This window comes from Anastrepha obliqua, chromosome 1, assembly GCF_027943255.1.
Source record: "Anastrepha obliqua isolate idAnaObli1 chromosome 1, idAnaObli1_1.0, whole genome shotgun sequence".
Taxonomy (NCBI): Eukaryota; Metazoa; Arthropoda; class Insecta; order Diptera; family Tephritidae; genus Anastrepha; species Anastrepha obliqua.
In genome coordinates, this window is record NC_072892.1 from 125,443,676 (window position 1) to 125,462,417 (window position 18,742).

General features: G+C 36.1%; 1 protein-coding gene across 1 annotated transcript; it reads right to left on the minus strand.

Moving 5' to 3' along the window:
- Nucleotides 1-560: 560 nt before the first annotated feature.
- Nucleotides 561-17,848, minus strand: LOC129236021 (L-threonine ammonia-lyase-like). The gene is made up of 7 exons (XM_054870185.1): nucleotides 17,441-17,848; nucleotides 9,376-9,446; nucleotides 3,310-3,406; nucleotides 2,892-3,245; nucleotides 2,539-2,831; nucleotides 1,048-1,270; nucleotides 561-918 (listed from the first exon to the last, which is right to left on the minus strand). The coding sequence occupies exons 1-7, from the start codon at nucleotides 17,732-17,734 to the stop codon at nucleotides 790-792; spliced, it is 1,461 nt and encodes a 486-aa protein (XP_054726160.1). The 5' UTR covers nucleotides 17,735-17,848; the 3' UTR covers nucleotides 561-789.
- Between the last annotated feature and the right edge of the window lie 894 nt (nucleotides 17,849-18,742).

The window sequence follows — 18,742 nt, forward strand, 5'->3', positions numbered from 1 at the left end:
AGGCTGTAATAAAAAAAAATCAATTATTTGCATTTGTGCTTAGTTATAAAATTGATGATATCACTTCACACAATTGGATTTTCGTTTTTGGATTATTTCCGATGCAATGTATACGAAAAACCATTACACTAAATAATTTTCTGAGTCACTATACTTACTTTTCATAGAAGATGAAATTTCCAATGAAAATTGATTTAAGAAAGATACTTCCCTTAAACGTTATTCGCGTTGTCCACAATTTTTTTATTTTTATTTTAAACATCGCCTTTTAGGGAAATATTTTGACAGTCTTTTGAAAGGTGTCTTGCGCCTCAGAACCTGTACCTCAGTTTTCGTGAACCAGCTGTTCGTCAGATGACTGTTTTAGTTTTATTGCCAAGTTCACATTTTACTATCCACAATGTAATGCTGTGGTGATTGACCACTGCACAAGCTAAATTCTATTTACGAAAAGACTGCCGCTACCACGCGTACTAGAGAGATATTATCTCCTACCTTTTTACCTGTGGTATGGCTTATTCTATATACCTGTATTCCTATACTTTGTTATAGCTACTCTCTCTTGTTAGCACCATTCGAAAGAATATTTATTTTATTATTTTTTTTTTCAATAAGAGAAAATCTCAAATAACTATTCAAGTTATGATGTATAAAGTTTAGAAATATTTGACCGATTATTTTCTTTTTCTTCACACCTACATCAATGCTCAATTATTGACTATTTCTATTTATATACTTATATTAAAAAACTAAGTAAATAAATCACAATTCAAGCTTCAATTTGAGCCGTTAATTAGCTAAGCTATAATTTAAGGCCAAAGGCTCCTCACTGAATTCCACATTTGCGTAGCGTTTTTTCAACTCATTTTTCAATTCCATGCTATGAGCCCAGTCACGGGTCTCACAAACTACTTTCACCTAGAAGAAGAAAACAAGCAATTATTAAAATCTTGCATTTTTAAAGAAAGAACTGTTTGCAAAATAAAAGAAATGAAGTTGGTGTTATTAGCAGACCTACCCTGGCCACAAGAATTCTTCAGAACTCACCTCCACTGTGTAGATGTCTTTGAGCCAAGCCCGTTCATGCATTATATCCTTGATGGAGACACCTAATTGTGAGAGTATATCGCAGAGTTCGTAAATACCACCAGGCCGATCACTAACTTCTGCATGGAATTTAACTAAACGTCCCTCAGCAGCGAGACCACGCTCCAAACATCGTCCAAATACTGTTGTGTCTATATTGCCACCGCACAGGAGTATCACGACTCTGTACAAATTTGAGTTTATTACATACCAGAAGGGTTAATGGCATTTTATTTAACTAGATTTTTGTCTATTAGGTTGGGGAATAAGTTCATAAACAAAAAACAATAATTATATCAATAAAATAATCAATTATATTTTCGCCGATGCTGTTTACAATCTTTTCCCACCTCTCGACCTAACCTAACTTTGATGCCGTTCCGCCAAAAATCGCCTGGTCTGGTGTCAAAGAAGTTATTGAGCCAGTTTATAAGGACCTCTTTGTCATCGAAGGTAACGCTCTTCATATGATTTGTTAGAGCGCGGAAAAGATGGTAATCTGTCGGTACAAGGTCCGAAGAATACGGCGGACGCTAAAGGACCTCCCATTCGAGCTCCTGGAGTGCGGCTTTGACGACTTGTGCAACATGGGGCCTGGCGTTGTCGTGAAGGAGTACGGTTTGACCATGTCGATCAGGTTTTTTCAGTCGAATAGCCTCATTCACACGGTGTAGCTGGGCAATGTAGAGGCTCCTCGTTGACCATGGCATTCTTTTCGAGCAATTCCCAGTGCACCATACCTTCCCAGTCTTACCAAACACATATCATAATCTTCTTTGGACGAAGATCCAGTTTGACTCTCGACCTTAACGTATCTCCTAGAGCCACCCACTCCTTTTTCTGGTACTATTTATCACCGCCTGTTGTTCGATCGAGGGCGAGATGCTGAGAAGTAATTTGAAGGCGACTTTCTTTGTTTTTTTTTTTTGTCCAGCTTGTGAGGCACCTAGGCTCCCAATTTTCGGTAAATTTCATAGAGTGAAGGTGACTGAGAATCGTTTTATGATCTCAGTTCATTTTTTTTGTCAATTCATGACTGGTTTGGCGGCCATTCTCCTTCAAAAGTGATTTGAGACGTTCTTCATCGAATTCAGAAAACCTGCCGCTGCGGGACGTGTCATCGCCGTCAAAGTCGCCATTTTTGAACTTTGCAAAACATTTCAGTGCTGTAGACTCCCTTCCCATACACGTCGCAATGGTCCGGGCTGCTTCAGCAGCTTTTTGACCTCAACGAAAAGCAAAATGTTGATTTTTACCTCCTGCGTATTCCATTTCTAAGCTTCAAAACTAATACAAAATTAAATACCTCGAAAATACAATTACCATAGTTTTGTAGAGCAGAAAGAGTTATACCGAATGAACTCTTACCCTTTGCCAAACAGCAAACAAATCGTTGTAAAATAAAAGAAAATATAAAAACGCTATGAACATGCTCCCCAACTCAATACTTACTTTTTGCCATGCAGTTCTTTCAAGTGTCCCGCCAATATAGCTGCCAATCCAGAAGCGCCGGCACCTTCCACCACACATTTCTCTTCTTCCACCAAACGTAAAATGGCTAGAGCAATCCATTCCTCCTTCACCACTACCATTTTATCAATGAGAGGTACCGCCGTTACGTAGGCATTATAGCCCACCTTAGGCACCGCCAAACCGTCTGCTAAAGTATTTTCAATAGGTGTATATATAGGGCCATTGTTTTCGATCGCATTCGAAAAGCTCGGACATTTCTCTGACTCAACACCCTAGTAATAGCAAAGACTTTCTTTTTTTTTTTATAGTCAATTAATGAGAATTCAACTCACAATAACTTTAGTAGTAGGCGATAAGGCTTTAATTGCCGTTGCAATACCGGCTATAAGTCCACCGCCACCAACCGGTATAATCACAGCGTCCGGATTGGGCACCTGCTCCAGTATCTCCAAGCCGATTGTGCCCTGTCCGGCCATAATGTATGGATGGTCGTAACCATTGATATAGAGCAGACCGTTATCCTGTGCCATTTTCATTGCAAGCGCTTTAGCTTCGGCCATGTCTTTGCCCTCAACAACAACATTCGCTTTGTAATTGCGACATTTTTGAATTTTCATCATAGGTGCTGCTTTCGGCATCACCACTGTAACGGGTATATTTAACTTCCAGCCATGGTAACTGAGTGCCTGAAAACGGTAACGAAAGTTAAGTTTGTATTTATTATTTTGAAAATCTAAATGTTGGTAATACCTGTGCATGATTTCCCAGCGAGGCTGATATAACGCCAGTCTTCTTCTGTTCATCGGTGAGGGAGAGTAGGGCATAACGAGCACCGCGTTCTTTGAAACTATAAGGAATTTTTAATTAGCAAAGAAATATTTAATATAATCGTGAAACTTTTCATGACTACCATTTGGTAGGGGCCGGGTTGGAAACCTACAGTGGATATGAAGCATAAAATTATATGAAAGGTTGTTTCTAATAGTCGCCCCCCATTGACCGGCGACAGTCCAAACAAGGCATTAGCAATCATAGATAAACCTGTATATTTCTCTCAAGAAAAAGCTCCTCAAAGTCCATGACTGACGAGGCACACTTTAACCTCTCTGGCAGAGTGAATAAACAAAATTGCCGCATTTGGGGAACTGAGAATCTACACGAGATCCATGAAAAGCCATTGCATGACCGGAAAGTAACTAAATATTTGGCCGGCATTTGCGCCAAAACCATCATTGGGTCATATTTTTACTGAGAAAACGAAATCGATGGAAACCGATATCGATGGATGTTGGCTCATTAGGCCTGCCCGCAAATGCGTGAGAAAGGTTTAAACGGTTACTGGTTTCAATAAGACGTTGCGCCATGCCACACTGCGAATACAAAAATTGAATTTCTGTAACGAAAACTCCCGGGACGTCTAGTGTCAAAAATAGGCGACCTCGACTGGCCCACCAGGTCACCTAATTTAACCTCCCCGGACTTCTTTTTGTGAGGTTATCTGAAAAGTAAGGTTTACGACAACAAGCCGCCGACTATTGACCAACTTAAGCCAAATATTCGTGCCGAAATCGGCGCTATAAAACCCGAAATGCTTGACAAGGTGATGACAAACGCAGGAAAAAGATCGCAATTTGTCATTGCTAAGAAAAGTAGCCACTTGATTGATATTGTATTTAAAAAATAGTTTTAATAAATAACCAAACAAAATAACCAAACCAAATAAAAATACCCCACTTATACAAATCAGTTGTTTTTTTTTTCTTTACAAAGTTATTCAATGTTTTCACACCGACATAAAAGATAGCCCACCCTGTACATGATGTGATACATGCTTTTAAAAAACCATTTTGCTCAACTTGACTATCTAACTAATAAAATCACTCCATGGCAGCTTTTAATTCGAAATGATTTTTTCATTGCACTTTTTTCAGATATTAAACATCACCTTCTAAACCTTTTATTCTATCACGCTTTTAGGCATTTCGGTCCCATTTGCTGGGATTACAGCTTCTTTTTCGTCCAGTCGAATTATTTGCTACGATTTTTTGATTGATGTGATCAGACGACGAATCCGATTAAATACAAAATAGTTTTCTTGATCCGAACTTTCTGCCAATACTTTGTATTGACGAACCATCCGATTCAATATTCTCCTTACTCAAATAATTCTTATTAACACCTTCCGTCTTAATGTTATAGCAATTTACAAAAAAATTAAAATGTATCTGCACTTGTGGCAGTTCGAATACAATTAATTTATATTTTATTTTTCTTGTACTTATTTAGTGTGAGATGCCTCCGTAGGAGAAGCAAAATAGTGCAGCGGATTACGTAGATTTTTTTTTAATTATTTTTTATTCAATGGCAAAAAAGATTTTGTCATTTAGTGTTGTTAATATCATACTAATTATTAGAGAAATTTGTTTTGAATATGTACAGTTAGGAGCTAATCAAGTGCTTCGATATTAAAATTTAATATTTACTATTCAAAAAATGATGGAGATAATCGATTTGGCAAGGTAAACAGGCATATGTTAGACATGTGAACGATCGTAATTGACCACTCCATTGAAATCTTTAGCCCTTCTGCTTGTACATACATACAAATTCCAAATTCCTACTGGTCCTATGTCACTACACTATCAGCTGTTATGAACTACTATATTTTTTGCAATTGTAATTGGATGTTAAATGCATTCTTACAAAATTAAGTGATAACACTTGAGTAAACTTGAGTGATATTATTATAATTGATCGCATTACAATGTCAGACATGTATGTGTGTAAGGACAGGCATACGATTATACATACTTGTACATCCGTATAATTTAAAAATGGTTCACATGTGCCGATCGATAGGTAATCACACGAAACCTTTTGTTTTGCACTTTGGACTTGGCGGTCATAAATTCACTTAATCAGTGGAAGACCTTTCACAGGCGGTGATAAATGAATGTTATTGAGACAGCGTTACACTTCAAAAGACGTTCTTTGATATTTTTGTATTTCTTGAAGCCAAGTGTGTGCTGAAGTGTACACAGTAAAGAAAAAAAAGAGAGTATTTGATGCATTCTTTAGTAGGTACCACTATGATCAGTATGAAAAGTCGATGCAGGAGGCCAAAAAAATTTGTGCTGTTTATAGGTCCAATGTAGTATCAAATGCAAAGGCAAAACGAAGACTTCAACGATTGCTTTCTGCTAATCAAATATCGATATTGGTGCACGCTCTGATAGGCTATACATCGAAAATGTCGACTAAATCGTGAAAAGCGTGAAGTTGGATCGGCATATGAAAACTTATTTAATTACCCAGGGACTGAAAATTAACCAGAAAATCAACTGAAGCCATTTGCATACATAAAGTTGCTCTCAAGAAGAAGCTTGTCATCCTTAGGATGAGTCATCCTTACGATGACAAACGAGTTGACCCAAAAGAACACTATGGGCCGAATTGAAGTCGGCGATACTTTTATAAAACGTAACGAGCCTGCTGAAATCGGAGAGGAACGGTAACTATGAACAATGGTTATAAATTATAAAATATTGTGCCTGAGCGATTGAAAATGGGTCACATACATACAAAATTAATCATCCCTTTTTGTTTCTGAAAAACTTCTTTTTCTAACTAAAAAATGATTTTGAGTGAGGGATTTTTTTTTATTTTTTATACATCTTCTGATAAGGTAATTAATTTTGCGCCACCTTGTAAAATAGTAACAGCGAAATAAAGATTATTGTCAAACCGTGTGCTTGGAAATGATTCACCTGAGTGCTACTATCAGCAGGTAGCTGATCACAGCTTTCAAAAGTGAGTTCCTGTGTTGTTGGAAGCTTTGTATTAAATTCAACATGGAAACAGCAAGTAAGAAATTTTACTTTTACACATTAGGCAATTATACATTCTGTCAAAAAAGTACCGAGAATTGTTCAATAAAACACAAAATAATTGTTTAATCATCAAAATTTATTTGGTCGCCTTCAAAATAGGCTCCATTGGAAGCAATACACATTGGCCAACGATTAGTTCAGTCATCGCCGCACCTTTTAAACGCCTTTTTCAGGGAACTCTCTTTAATGGGCTCTATCAACTAAAAGTGTCGTCCGCAGAGTGGAAATTTAAGCTTTGGGAAAATAAGAAAATCAGAGGGTGCTAAATCCGGCGAATACGGTGGTTGTTCGATGATATTTGTCGAATTTCTGGTCATACAAGTTTTCACAATATGAGCCTTGTGAGACGGTGCGTTATCATGGTGTAAGATCCATTCGTTTTGTTTCCACAAAGAGGGCCATTTCCTACGCATACCCTCCCTCAAACGTCACATAACTTCTAACTTGGAACGAATTCCGAGTGCACAACACCACGCTAATCAAAGAAAATGAGTAGCATGGCTTTCACTTTTGACCGACTTTGACGTGGTTTTTTGGGTTTCGGCTCATGTGGATAGCGCCATTCAGCCGCCTGTTGACTGGTTTGCATGTCAAACCCATATACCCACGTCTCATCTCCTGTTTTGATGCGCTGGATAAACGTTGGGACCGAATTCACTTGCTTAAGCATGTCTTCAGCCACCTTCTTCCGATGAATTTTTTGAAAGAAATTCAACTCTCTTGGAACGAGTCGAGCAGCTACGCGTCTCATGCCCAATTGATGGTGTAAAATGTTGCGAATTGATTCGTCAGACACGCTAAGGGCACGAGCTACCTCCCTAAAACTTAAATAATGATTTTCCAGCACCATTTCCTTCACTTTGTCGACGTTTTCATCCGCACACTCGCCATAGGCTTTCTGCAACCTTTTCAATGATTTGGCACAGGAAATCCCGTTCGAAACACAAAATTTATGAGAAATTCTTTGTTTGATCGCAGAGCACACCTGCGGTTGACTGATATAATTAAATGCCAAAAACAAACTAATTGACAGATCACCTCAAACTCTGCGAAACTATAGAGGTTAGTTGTACCAACATTCCAGCAAAAAAATTTAGACATACATATGTGTAACGCGCGCTTTTTAAATGAACAACTTCCGATATTTTTTTTTGACAGAATGTATACAGAAACATGAATTTCTAGGTAGCATGAATCTTCCCTTTCTTTGGCGTTGTGACTTTTTAGGATGTCACAATTAAAAGAAATAATGTTCTCCGACAATACATCTAGGCCCTAAGACTGCAATGGTTGGGTCATATTACGCACATGAGAGATGACCGCCCCCAGAAATCAATTGTGTAATACGTAGCGCCTGAACCGCGAGCACGTCCAAGACTAACATGGTTTCAAAGAGTTCTCAGGGGTCTAAGGACACTGGGTGTAAGAAACTGAAAACCTGTTACCGAGGAGCGAGACGCATGGAAATAAATCGTTTACGAAACTAAAGCTCACCAGGAGCTGTAAAGCTGCACAATTATGATGGTTTGATAGCTGAGAATGGCAAACTGAGCTAACATTTGTGTTCAATAAGGTTAGGCAAGTCATTGCGAATCATTTAACGCCCGAACAGCGCTTCTAAATTTTGGAAATTTACTTTGAAATAAAATAAATCTGTTCACGAAGTTCAGGCGAACGCCTTAATCAGCTATACGCCGACGGCATTTGATTCCATTAAGACGGCACAACTTGCCATGCAACACCCTTAACAATCGATTTACTGCAATATTCAACCCACCATGGACGCCATACGACCAAAATTGGGCTGATAAAAAGGATCCGCGGCGGACATATGCCAGATATTATATGCCAAAAATACATGCCGTGAAATTATCTACCAGTTTATAATTAAATAAAATTCATACCATTTATATTTTTGGTTTGAATTACAATTTAAATTCCCAAGCTCTTAAAAACACATCCGATAGTTCCATCAGTTCCATCCAATCCATTACCAAAATGACCTTTAGCATAGAAATTACAGACATTGTTACCCTGACTGTTAGGGAACTAAACCTCGCAACACCTCGGAAATAACTTTTTAAGGTTTGGGAAAATAGCAAAAAAACCGCGTGATGTGGTATTGGAAAAATGTTTAACATCAACTCGAAAGGAAGCAGATGTTGAAAAATGAGGTGAGCGTGTTAAAAAGGCGTGCCTCGAATTCGCCTCAAAGTTGAAGCTTACATGCCGAGTGAATTTCCGTATTCTAGCACATAAAGTTGGCTTTCGGAGAGCGAAGACTTTACAAAATACGTTCTTAATGTAGGGCCATTAACTTCACGCAATAAATATAAGTTCTAAGGTAGGAAGACCAAAAGCAAACTTTTCTGAATCTTCTGTTCGCTGTAAGCAAAGGAAATCTAAACAACTTTTAAATGAAGCGAATAGCGAAGGTTTGTTAATAGCAGTAGAAATATTATGAATACATAAAAATGTATTTATATAGTTCACCCCTTTACTGGGTGTTTGGCCGAGCACCTCCTCTCATTTGTGGCGTGCGTCTTGATTTTTATCATTGAAAGTACCAGCTGGTGGTATCAGAAGAAAAAGAAGGCCTTTTTGCGTTGAAAAGATCAGGTGGAGAATGACTTGGCTTCTCTTGGTGTTTCCAACTAGCGTCGGTTAGCACGAGAAAGAAATGACTGGCGCGCTTTGTTGAAGTCGGCCAGAATCGCATAAGGGGTTATCGCACCAATCAAGAAAAAGAAGAACTAGACAGCTGCAGTATACAAACAGACAGGCAATAGAGTGCATAAAGGACAAAATAAAAGTTTCCATCACTCAAATTCTTTTTTTTTATTTATTAAAAACGTTATTAAAAAACAAAATTCGCTCATTAATTGTTTGCCTCCTTTCACTTATTTTAATTCGACTTTTTATTTACCTGCCAGTGACTTGTAGAAAGTCCTTTTTAAAATATAAATCCATGCGATATGAATCGGATAACGTAGAGCGCTGAAAAGAGCGAAATAAAATATAAATATAAATTAAGAGATAGTAAATATAAATATAATAAATAAAATTATAATAAACATTAAATGTATATATGTACATAAGTACGTGCACACGCTTAAATGGCTAAATTAATAGCAGTTATGTAAGGAGGGGTCAAGCGAACTTTCAATTAAAAACTGATAAAGCTTTCTAATCGCCACATTTCTCCTAATGACTTTGGTATTTGTTTGTTTACGAGCGCGCCGAAGCTTTTGGCTCTCAAATGAGACAAAAACAAAGATTATTTATATCAAAGAAAATAGTGCAATAGCGCCACATGTGCACAGATGTATATAAAACTAGGATTGATAGATTAAAATGAATAGATTATAGGAAGAAAATTGTAAAGCCAGCTAAAATTCGAAAACACTCACAAGTAAAAAAGCTGGATGTGAACAAATTAAAAGAAGACGATATTGCGGGCAGGCTTTCAAATAAAATAAATCAATATATTCGACAAAACTGTCTCTTCACTACAGATCAATTTCGATACTCTGATTGGTAAAAAGCAACGAAACAACTAACTGAATTTGCTGAAAAAATAATAGGAATAAAAAAGCATAAATCAAAGCAAAAGTGGATTGCAGCTGAAATATTAGAGCTATTGAATATAGGACGAAAATACCGTAACATCAATCACGAAGAATATGTTCGCGTGCAAAAACTCATAGGAACAAAAATTCGTGTTGCAAAAATTTCATGGGTAACCCAAAAGTCCCAAAAAAGATGCTATTTGGGTATTCAAAGAAAAGTCCTATTTTTTACACGCTTACAGGACAATATCCTTTTCATGAAATTTTCCATAACCGATTTGCAAAGTGGCTGCCCTTTGTCCTCGATAGCCCCACGAATTCCATCTTTGAGGTTTTGAATCGACCCTGCGCTGTTGGAGTAGACCTTCTCTTTCACGTGGCCCCAAAGAAAAAAGTCACAAGGTGTTAAATGACAAGATCTCGAGATCTTGGTGGCCAATTGTGATCACCTCTTCGAGAGGTAACACGGTATGGAAACTTTTCCCATATAAGATCAATGGTTTCGTTGCTTGTGTGGCACGTAGCGCCGTCTCGTTGAAAATAAACGTTGTCCAGATCAATACCATCCAATTCCGGTCATAAAAATCGTTAATCATCTATTTTCTATTCAAAATAACACCTGTTATTGGAAAATTCTTTATATTCATGAACTATTTACTCACAACTCGAGGCCAAGCACCAACGTTGTGACTTGTTCAGAGTTAATTGGCCCATCAATAACACGCTCAGAAATCATAAAAGCATTAAAAGCATAAAAAAATAACAAAGCTGTTCAAAGCTGTTCAAAGCAATGGGCCGTTTGCAGTTTGGCTTCAAAGATGCCAGGGGCACAAGAGTGGCATTGTTTTGTATCCAAGTTCTTGTGCAGAACTGTAGAGATGCCAAAAAAGATGTATTTATGTGTTTTGTGGATTACAAAAAGGCCTTCGACAGAGTACAGCATAGCACCTTGATGGAAATTCTATATAAACTAAATATTGATGGAAAAGACATACCATGTATTGTAAATTTGTATTGGAATAAAGTAACTGAGGTACACGCTAACAACAATGTCACAAATGATATTGCAATAAATCGTGGAGGGTGACAAGGATGTGTGTTGTCTCCATTGTTCTTTAACATTTACTCGGATCTCATTTTCCAAGAGGCGATTGGCGAAATTCAGAAAGGAATAAAAATCAATGGGCAATACATAAATAATATACGTTACGCTGATGATACACCACTTCTATCCGACATCTTGGATGATTTGCAGTGTTTCAACAATACGGTAAATTAGAAAAACAAATCTTATGGCTTAGGCATAAACTTAGAAAAACAAAATTCACGATTGTAAGCAGAACAGAAAATCCGTATTTGAACACTGCCTTGAAAATAGATGATCAACCTGAACTGTGTGAACTGTGAACCCGTGTAAACTGATTCAAACATTTGGACTGCTGGCTAAATCATGCATGGAGCCCGGGTAAAGAAATAAGGTGACGATCGAGATAGCCAGAAAGGCTTTTTTAAAATACACAAAAGTTCTGACCAATCGAGAATTAAATATAAAGTTGCGTATGCGGTGTATGAAATATTGTTTTTGGTCTGTATTTCTATACGGAGTAGAAGTGTGGGTTCTTAAACAGCAATGATGAATAAAATAGAAGCATTTCAAATGTGGTGCTACCGTCGTATGCTAAAAATTTCGTGGACTGACCGTGTAACAATCGTAGAAGTTCTCAGAAGATGCAGGAAAGAGCGACAATTGCTGCAAAATGTTAAACGCCGCAAAACAGCCTACCTGGGACACTTCATCCGTGGAGCGAAATATGAATTACCCAACTACTAATCGCGGACAAAGCAGAAGAAAAAAGGGGCATAGCATGAAAACAGATGTTCTGTTTGAGAAACATCAGCGAATGGACAGGATTGAGGACGATTGGGAAACTCATCCACACGGCCCAAGACAGAAAAGCATATTCCGGTTTTATTGGTAATATAATTTAAATATAATAGTGTAATATAAATAAGTTTGTAGTAAGAAATAATTTTTATTAATAAATGTGACCGCCAATATCCATCAGTGGATAGGCAGTTAAAGAAGAAGCTTATTAGATTGCATCAACCGGCTGGGTGGTTCTTGCTATGATACTATATAATAACACAGTCCTGCGAGGGTGAGTTTCTAGAATGGCTGCACTTGTTTCTTGTAGTTTTTTATGCGCTGAAAACGAATCTGACCTTCAAAATGCTCCATCACGTCAGGATTTTTGGTAAATGAAGCCTAAAAGGTCAAAAAATGGCCATTTTAGCCATTTTTGATAATTTTTTTTGGGATAGAAAATTTTTTTTTTTTTGAAATTAACAGTTTCAGTTACGCCAATAGACGTTATACCCTACGTATACGTAACTGAAACTGTTAATTTCAAAATGTCATAACTTTTTTTTTAAAAATCGTACAATAATTTTAAAAAATTGGTTTTAAAGCTAAAGAGTTGTACTCTATCCCAAAAAAATTATCAAAAATGGCTAAAATGGCCATTTTTTGACCTTTTAGGCTTCATTTACCAAAAATCCTGACGTGATGGAGCATTTTGAAGGTCAGATTCGTTTTCAGCGCATAAAAAACTACAAGAAACAAGTACAGCCATTCTGGAAACTGAAAAAAGTTAAATTTCGCAGGCCTGTGTAATCAATAAACATGAAAAAGAAGAGCGCTGTAGAGGAAGTTCGCTAGTGAATAACAATGAAAATGAAAAACCATAAAATCTATACTAGCTAATTTCCTAATAATTTAAAATGTTTTGCTTACAGAGAACAAAGCAAGCAAAAAGTACGAAAATGAGAAACTGGAACTGACACGTTTTTGTGGCGGGCAATTAAAAAATGTTGAATCAATGGAAAATCGCTAATTATACTATTATACCTCGCATACCTATCAAGTAGATGCACTCTCTTCGTATATTAATTTATTCGTCTTTAAACTTTTGCTTTAAATTTTTTTTAACAACTCTTTTTCTTACGAGCGAATTCTTAAAGTAAAAATGTATTCAATAAAAAAATTCAGCTTCCCCTCAACAATCAACAGTGTGTTTGCTCTCTCAATTTGTACTTCTTTTCGAGTTTTTGAGCACGAAAATACCAAAATGTGACAGTTAAATGTTATCAAAAAAAATTAACAATTGCATCGCGTGCATGAAAATAACTATTTTTACGTCAGAAAATCAGCTGATTTTGTCAAATTCACTGCGAGCAGGGTAGCGGTTCGCGAATGTCGCCACCTTTGTATTCGTTCCACCGTGCCTTGAAATATACATATGTAGAAGGTGCAGCTCCGCCTTCACAAGCGTACGGAAATTCCACTACCATCTCATTTGATAACGAATTTATAGATCATTTTGCAAGCCAAGCACAGCATGTGAAAATATCAACATACTGGCGTGCTCATCAAAAGCCGATGTACGGCAATTTGTTCACGGGCACTGTTCTGCTGAAAGCAGACATATTCTTTGAAATAAAGTCCAAAATATGAATGTCGAGTTGTTTGCATAATTAAATGCCTCCTTTTTGGTAAAAGGCAATCGAATCCAATTTAGTATAAATTTTTAACCAAATTGTTCTTATGTAGCTCTGTTCAATAGAAGTAATTTGTTTAGTTGTTTGGTCGAGCTCTTCCTATAACTTGTGGTGGACGTCTTCGTATTTTTCGAAAAATGGAGGGACCTGCAATTTTAAGCCGATTCCGAACGGCAAATTTGTTTTTGTAGGAGAGCTTCTTCATGATATAAATACACCTAGAGATTTGCCATTATCTGCCGAGGAACGATCGTTTTTAGAAAAAAACTGTTTCTATCGATTGGTGTTTTGTGCCCGAATTTGAGCACTTCCGAATGGTAGGACAACCTATTCGGCTACGGTGGCCGCCAGCTTATATGCTCGTATAAAACCCAAAGTGATGACTTCTTTCACTTCAAAAGAGTCAAAAATCTACACGTTAGATAAAAGCGGAGTTCTTACTTTCCCTTACACATTTTTCGTTGTAGTTAAATGATTTCTCGGAAACAGTGGTATATCTCAGTGCGCCGTACTTGGCAGACTAATATTTACATGAAACGTTTCGCCGTATTTTCGCCCCAATCATAACTTCGTTATCTTTTTTTTTCGTATGTCAATTAACATAAATACATATGTAATATAATGTATTATAAATCGAGAAAATTAATGCCAAGTATTTTCTGAGATATTCCGTTTTGAAAATTGCCGATTTTGACTACTGATGACTCCCCCATTGAATTTATGTGTCACTTCCTCTGGGAGTAGAAGTTTGAAACTTGGCACGAAACTACATTTTGGAGCACAATTAAGGAAAAAATGTATAATGTAATAATTACTTTTTAATTTTTTTGTTTGATAATAATCAGAATCAGTAAAGAAGAACAAAGGTTTTGTTCGCACATTTTCGAACAGCGCGGGCAAATGAGCAAAATGAGTACTCGCACACCTGTTCGATACTTATTACTCGAAATTTTAAAGGGTGCACTCGAGTATATCGAGCTTTTTCGAGTAATTCAATTATTCCGATTTTTATTTTGTACTTTTTTCTCAGCAGTTTTTTTTTTAAGCTTTAACAAATAAAATTGTTTATGCAAAGCGTTTAAGTCGTTGGAAAACCAAAGAAATGCTGCGAAATAAAATTTAACATTTTTGTTTAGCTGCTCAAACTGTTCAAGAGCTCAAAAATTTCGAGTAAACATTTTTCCTGTTCGAAATTTGCAGCTCGAAATTTCAATCATTGGGCAGTTGAGCAATCAACCAATTTCGAGCGAGTATCGAGCTGCTTGCACTTCTCGATAGACGGTTACTTAGTGTCCTAGTAGGTACTCAATAAGTGAAATGTGAATAAAGCAACAAATATTGTGAATACATCACTAAAACAAAATTCACAATTTTTAGTTAAATACTTCGTCAACATGACGGCGCCGGTCTTATTCCCAAACCGTCTCATGTTTTCCTCTATTGTTTTGCTTCATTTTTTTAATTTATAAAAGTGAAATATATTTTCCTTAATTTTGAATAAAAATTAACTAAATATAAAAATTAAATCCATTGCAGACACTATTTATGTACAGGATCTTTTTAATTTGGATTTGAAAGAGATCATCTTCAAAATGGCGGGGTCATGACGCTAGTCTACAAGAAATAATGTTAGCGCTCCGGGGTTAAAGGAAGGTCAGAGTTTGTAAGAGATGATTTTTTTACTACATCCTCCATAGTACAGAAGTATACCTGCTTGACACACTGTAATACAATTTGGATTCATCCAACACTACGGAAATCAAATATCAAAGCGGAAGAAAAAGTTTTAATGAATTGACTGTTTGGCGGACTTAAGCAGTAAACGTGCGTATGGCGAACATTTGAATTATGTAATTTTTCACATATAATTGTTAACTGCTATTTCGAATCAAAATCAAACCTGAAAGAATCTAAATTTTTACATAATTGATTTTAGAACCAAGATGTTGTTCTTTTGAAAGACCCTTTGTATTATATATCAATACGAATTATTTTACTATTATTACTGAATTATTGAGCGCGGTTTTTTTCAGTTTTTTAATGAAAAAAATATGAAATAATTGAAATAATAATATGATTCTAGTACGGGCGCATGATTCAATTATTAAAGGTTTGCTCACTAGTGACATTTAAGAAGGTGCATAAAAAGGAAAAAATTAAATCCTTTTTGGTAAAAATGGTAGCAAAATAGTATTATATTTTGTTACTTAAATGGAAACAAACTGCGAACGGTTTAAAAAATAAATTTTAATTAATATTTAAATGTAAATAATGGTATAGATAAAAGTGATTAGCGGAAATTGCCAAGTCTAATATTAAAACAAGAAATTATTTCACATAATCCAAAATTTTTTTTTGTTTTGTTAAAAATAAATAAATAATTGGCACGTACAATTCTGTTAGGTGTTTCGCCGAGATCCTCCTCCTATTTTTAGCGCGCGTTCCACAAGTGGAAGGCCCTGCAGTTTTAAGCCGATTCCGGTAGATGGTTTTTATGAGAAGCTCTTTGATACTGGTACTACGCTTTTCTAAGCCTCCACTGGACACTTCGTCCATCCATAGGAAGGTGAGCTCATTGGAAACAAAATTCTGCCAACTTTTTTATTATGAGGTCTGCAATGTAATCGATTGCGTCGGGACTATTCAATAATTCTTCCTGCTGTAACTCTTTAGCAAACGCTAGCTCTTTGCAAAACATGAGTTCCGTTTAAATCACCACATTATAAGAAATAAAGCTTTGTAAATTTTCCATCTCGATCTCGGATTGCGTCAAATACTCTATCATGTCCTGACTTAAGCGGTATCTATTTCATGTCATACTACCATAGTCCTGAACATACCGATGAAAACTCTTGAGCGAGTTGTTGCTCGTAAGCAGACCATTTTGAAAATGAAATATTTTTTCTACAAATTTTACTTTTCCTCCACTTTTAGTCAAAATTTCTAGAGCTAGCAACCCAGTGTCTTGCTAAGGGAGCCGATTTGTCAAGAGGGAATGAGAAAGCTGCTTACTGAGCAAACCTTTTATTATTGAATCATGGTACGGGCGGTAGCCACTGATGTTGTGCAAGGCCGAAAAAAGTCGTTTCGGAATAAACGAGTTTGAAGTTCGAGGTAGAGGAAAGCGCGGACCAATCTCCCCCTAGTTAATGGACTGAAGAAGCTGTAATATTAGGAATTTCCGCACGAAAATTTCACAGTATATTCTTAAGATATTATACTTTCGAAGTATCACAAAAATTAAATCGATTTTTTGTAATTTCTAGACTACCGGGTCCTCTAATGCAGGCTGTAGAAATTCAGAATGAAATTCAATATATATATATTTTTTTTGTTATTAAACATTTTTCAACAGACGAATAACGCATATTTACGGTTAAAAAATTATATATCCCACAATTTTCCAACCAAAATTTTGCTTTTAATTTAATTTAATTTTTTGCCATTTGCATTGAGAGGATTTATTTTAGCTGTTTCTTCTCAGTTTCCTATCTTCTCTTCCGATTGCTTTATGGTATGTACCAAATAAAAAAGATACGTACATTTTTTTTCCCTTAACATCACACATTATTTTAATACTAAATTCTTAGATCAAAGTGTCATGGAGATTTTAGACATATAACACTAAATAATTCATCACTGATAACCTTCGTTTAAATGCATTACAGTGTTTCCCCACACCATTACACAATTCATTTATTCATCTTTTAAACCTCGCTTTGATTAAGTGTTTTATTCAATGGCATACAAAATGGAACATCTTCAACATATAGTATATTATATATTCGTACATATCATAGAAAATAACTTGAAAATACACATTTTCCAAACCACAACTACTGAAAAAAATGCGTGATTCCTTACCGGACATGGCGTTCTCTCAACACCACCTTTGATCAGAAATGCTGCGGAAGTTACGTCGTGAAAGGATATTTTTTGAGGCTTCGCAGGATCACAAAACGGATCGAGTATGTTATCGGATGTTTTGAATTCCGTAGGTATAGGCACATCACGTGGAATAATTGGTCCGTTTAATTTTTTCACATATTTCGCTGTAGTGTTTTTAACATTTTCAGCTTTCGTGGTTGCACTATCGAAACTATTCCCTTTTTGTACAGTTGTATCATTTTTTCTACCGTTTTGCTCAACCGATGCCATTTTACCTACGACTTTGTTTATTATTGTGGAAATGAAATCTTACTAACGATAAATATGCTTCTAAAGTACTTAAGCGTACACGCGTCTTCAATCGACTGATCGGTGTTTGTCGGATCGTCTATTCAATATAAACCATTCAATTTTTGCGCTAAATAAGCACTTTTCTTTTAAGCAAGCAAGAGCAACCGTTTAGTTTACATTATATTTTTATTATGCCCACTAATTTGCTTGTATGTGTGTCGTATATTAAGCATTTATAACTCAAGTCATAATAATTAAATTAAATTGATAAGGCTGCTTAATGTAATCGTTTCGGGATTGGCAGTTTGTTCGACACATAATTTATTTGCCTCTTTGGTGGTGATAAGGCATATGATTTTGAAGTAGACAGGCCCACTGACATTAAAAATTGGGCCTTTTGAATCTATGTCGCCGCGCAATACATAATGGCATATACATATATATGAGTATTAGGGCGGGTCGATTTAAAAATCGCTCATTGCTCTGTGAAAATCGTATTCTAGGGTTCAAAATAAGAAACTTTGCCGAAGGAACCATAGCTCTAAAACGAATTATGATGTCTCCCAATTTCAAAATATCACCAGTTTCGGCCTTTATATGAAAAAATCAGCTAAATGGTTATGTTTTTTCTTTATTTTTATTTATTTTTAATAATATTTATTATTTATTTATAATAATATCTATTTTTTCTCTTAAGAAATTTATTTAGTCGGAACATATGTAAATGAAAAAATTAATTTAAGTGAGTTATAGAAAAGAAACTAAAAAGCTCGACCCAAATTGGAGAATTCGTTTTAGAGGTATGGTTCCTTCGTCAAAGTTTCTTATTTTGATCCCTAGTATATGATTTTCACAGAGCAATGGGCGATTTTTTTGCCTCCCCACAAAAGACACTAAAAGTTCGACCCAAATTGGGAGACATCAGAATTCGTTTTAGAGGTATGGTTCCTTCGGCAAAGTTTCTTATTTTGATCCCTAGTATATGAT